The 3264-nt window shown below is 41.7% G+C and overlaps 1 protein-coding gene across 4 annotated transcripts in view; it reads right to left on the reverse strand.

Moving 5' to 3' along the window:
* LOC111653533 (pre-B-cell leukemia transcription factor 1-like) overlaps positions 1 to 2421 on the reverse strand; it is a 48111-nt gene extending 45690 nt beyond the window's left edge. Inside the window, exons 1-2 of one of the 4 annotated variants that reach the window (XR_015437120.1) lie at positions 1733 to 2415; positions 838 to 911 (exon numbers count right to left, since the gene is read on the reverse strand). Coding sequence is in view for 3 of the 4 variants with exons in the window: in XM_087173441.1 (XP_087029567.1) it covers positions 838 to 911; positions 1733 to 1917 (259 nt within the window). In the remaining variant the exon portion in view is untranslated. Of the gene's footprint in view, positions 1 to 837; positions 912 to 1732 lie in introns of all 4 variants that reach the window. The other 3 variants (XM_087173441.1, XM_023404136.2, XM_023404137.2) reach the window with 3 other exon arrangements.
* Positions 2422 to 3264: the final 843 nt, after the last annotated feature.

Here is a 3264-nt window from a genome sequence, read left to right on the forward strand (position 1 = left end):
GGTGGGGGGGTTGGGAAACCTGTGCCAATTCTGACTCACAAGAATGAAATGTCAGTGGATAACAGTTTGTGTTAAATTAAGGGAAATGGTATCCCCTCCATACAAGCCTTGTGTTTATTTTCAACTGTCTACATGACTGCAATGCAACAACACCACGAGACAAAGTGACAAGGCTCTCTCAATACTCTCAGCGACTGCTTCAAAGTTGTGTTCACAGATAAGGTTATATTGGATATTTTTTTTTATTTCCTGCCTTGAAAAGCAGTGCTCTGTCACATCCCTCAGAGAATATCCACAGGCTTTCATCATGTGAGCTGCTCTTCTTTTAATCTGCTGTTAAGCGAGTAATAATTCACACATTCCTTTTCATGACTTTGACCCTCGTTGCAAACATAAACAGAAAATCCCTCTGACCTGCCTCTGCATGTAAAACAGCTCACTTAGCAAACACTGTCGAACTCGGCCAAGGAAAATAGACAAGAGAGGGGGGAGAAAGCCCAGCCCCAGAAAGGCCCAAATGTCGACATGAAAGCACTCCTGTCCAATGACAGCACCTCTTCTGGGGCCAGAGCTGTTCACATGCATGCTGTGTGACATTTGTCTGGGAAAACGTGCCGTAAATCATAGAAAGAAATAAGAAATTTACAGTGGCTTAGGAGAGGAATGTCTAGATGGCAATGACCTGTTTTGGCTTTGTACAAATAAATCCAGGTTTTCCTAAAAATCCATCTATTGTCAAAGACAGATTTTGAATACTCTCATCAGTCCCAGTACTATGTGCAAGCAAACAGAAAAAAAAAATCCAGCAAACAAAAGAAATTATAAAACATAACTTACCTGTTTTCTCCTTTATTTCACACAAGACATTGAAGAGAGCAGGTTTCATTCTGTGGCAATTCAGTGCATGTTTCCTAAAAAGAGGATAGGACACAGCTTTCCAGATCAATATTCAAACAAGTGGTAACAGTGATAAAGCTACTTAAAAGAATGGTGCATTCTGAAACCACCAAATATCTTCATGAACATTCAGTTTTCCCCAGATTTCCCTGCTGTTCCTACTGTCAGTAGCCGGCTAATAAGTACAACAATCAGGAGCCAACGCATAGTAATTTGTTTATAATGTTTAGACTGAATACATAGTTTTTAACTTTAATTATTTTTGTCTCATTCATACACAATGTGAGACTTTCAAACCAAGACTTTCCTTACAATATAACATGCAACAAAATCCACCTGGCTAAACTACAACTGTAACATGCCTCAAATGTTCTTTGCATCATATTTTGGGTCATTGTTAATAGAGCACTGGGTTAAAACTATAGGAAATGATCTGCAACATGTTCTTATAGCACGGGATTACAATATAAGCTCCTCTGTAAGAAGGTAGAAGAGTCTCAGTGAAACTGAGGTGCAACTGCTCCATAGTTAAAAACCCTCTACACAGATGATCTCAATCTCCATCAATCATGCAATAATTAATGGTTTTGATTAAAAATATTAACACAAAAGTTGTTTAAAATAATCAAATCTGAATCGTGACAAGTTTCTAAGGTCTTTTTTTTCGCTTTCGCGCAGTCACGGCACTTCAGTGGGCGTAATTGCTTTCGTTTAGAGGCAGTCTTGACACAAACCACAATGTTATTATCTCCCCTCTCCATCCCCAACAACATTTCTTGATATTTCCTCTCTCCGATTAATAATACAAGTGGGTTTTTTTTTTGCGTAGCCTCACCTGGCCTGTGCTTCGTCTAAGCTTTGGTCTGTGATGGTCATTATTTGCTGTAATATGTCTCCGATGTCCTGCTTTCTCCCCTCTCCGTCCGTCCCCGCCGTGCCATCCTGCATATGCTGCGCCAGGCCGGGGTGTCCGGCCATGCCTACCCCGTGGGAGTGCATCAACCGAGGCTGCTCGTCCATCCTTGACCACGGTCCCTGCTGCCTCGCCTCCAACTTTTTTTAAATTTTAATATCAAGAGGAGGGGAAAAAAGAAGAGAAAATATCCTCAGAAATTCCTCTGGATTCCTCTGCGTCTCTCTCAGCCCCGACACTCCTCCTTTTTCCTTGGTAAGCTTTTCTGTATTTGGGAGGAGGGAGACTGACAAACCCTCTCTCTGCTTTCTCTCTCTCGGTCTCTCTCCCAGCTGGTTTAGGTGAAATCTGATCTGAATCGCTGCTTTTGGCTTTGGCCACTCCTGCACCGCTACTGTAGGGAAGAAAAAAAACAGGATTGAACATTAAAGGCTCCTAATCTGATTAAAAGTGGAGCGCGTTGTGCTCCTCTTATGAAACCTCCGATGTAGTCGACAGCTTGATGCGCCAAAACGCGCTTAAGACTCAACTTGCCAGTGAAGGTTTTGGATATAAAGTAACCACCAACTGTTATTGTTTCGCTTATGTCTGGTAACTGACTCATAATCAGAGTATGGATGAAAAGCCTCCGCCCCTCGAGCCACGATTGGAGAAGAAGGAGCGCGCAAGTCCCACCTCGGTCCTCTCCGAAAACGTCAATCATCCTCCTCGGGAAGGTGGGACACTGTAATAAACATAAAGAGATGTGACCGGGCCGGGTGGCGATACAGTGATGGATAGAGAGTGAATATGTAGCCTAATAAATAATTGTGAGTGGCAGTGGAGCTCTGACCCTACAGGACAGCATGGTGGCGCTTGGAAAAGACACTCTGTCACCCAGACTATATATTTTCCTGCTGAATATTTACATTCATGCAATCAGTCAAAGGAATAAATAAATCAAGATGAATTTAGTAGAACTGGCAGCACTTTGTGGGAAGCTCTCTTTTTTTTTCTTTTTTACAAACGTTATGTTGTAACACAGGACCACAACAGTTGTCATAAATGTAAACCAGCCTTGTATTAAAACATCCTGACACGGTTGGCCTCGAACATGCAGTATTTGTAATTTGATTTGTAATTTGGTAATAGAACTAGTCCAGACTACTTGATTAATTAAAGGGGAAGTCCACCAACAAACCATCATCTTTTCAGGTCATGTGGAGGGAGTACTACTGCATATGTGAAAACATATAAAGCCTTTTGTAGCTCCAGAGGGAGGCGACTCAAGTGATGTCACTTGAGTTGGCGTTGATTGGGTTTGAAGACTACAAGTTTGAAAAACTAGATCAGGTGAAAACCTGGTATAGCTGGACCACATATGGTCAATGTGTGAAATTGAAGATAGTTGAAATGATGTCGTATTTGTATCTGTATTTGCATTCTGCCTAGTGTCAGCAGTCAGATGTTTTTTT

This window comes from Seriola lalandi, unplaced genomic scaffold (assembly GCF_002814215.2).
Source record: "Seriola lalandi dorsalis isolate HSWRI2012SDOR001 ecotype SW California unplaced genomic scaffold, Sedor1 jcf7180002054223, whole genome shotgun sequence".
NCBI classification, from domain to species: Eukaryota; Metazoa; Chordata; class Actinopteri; order Carangiformes; family Carangidae; genus Seriola; species Seriola lalandi.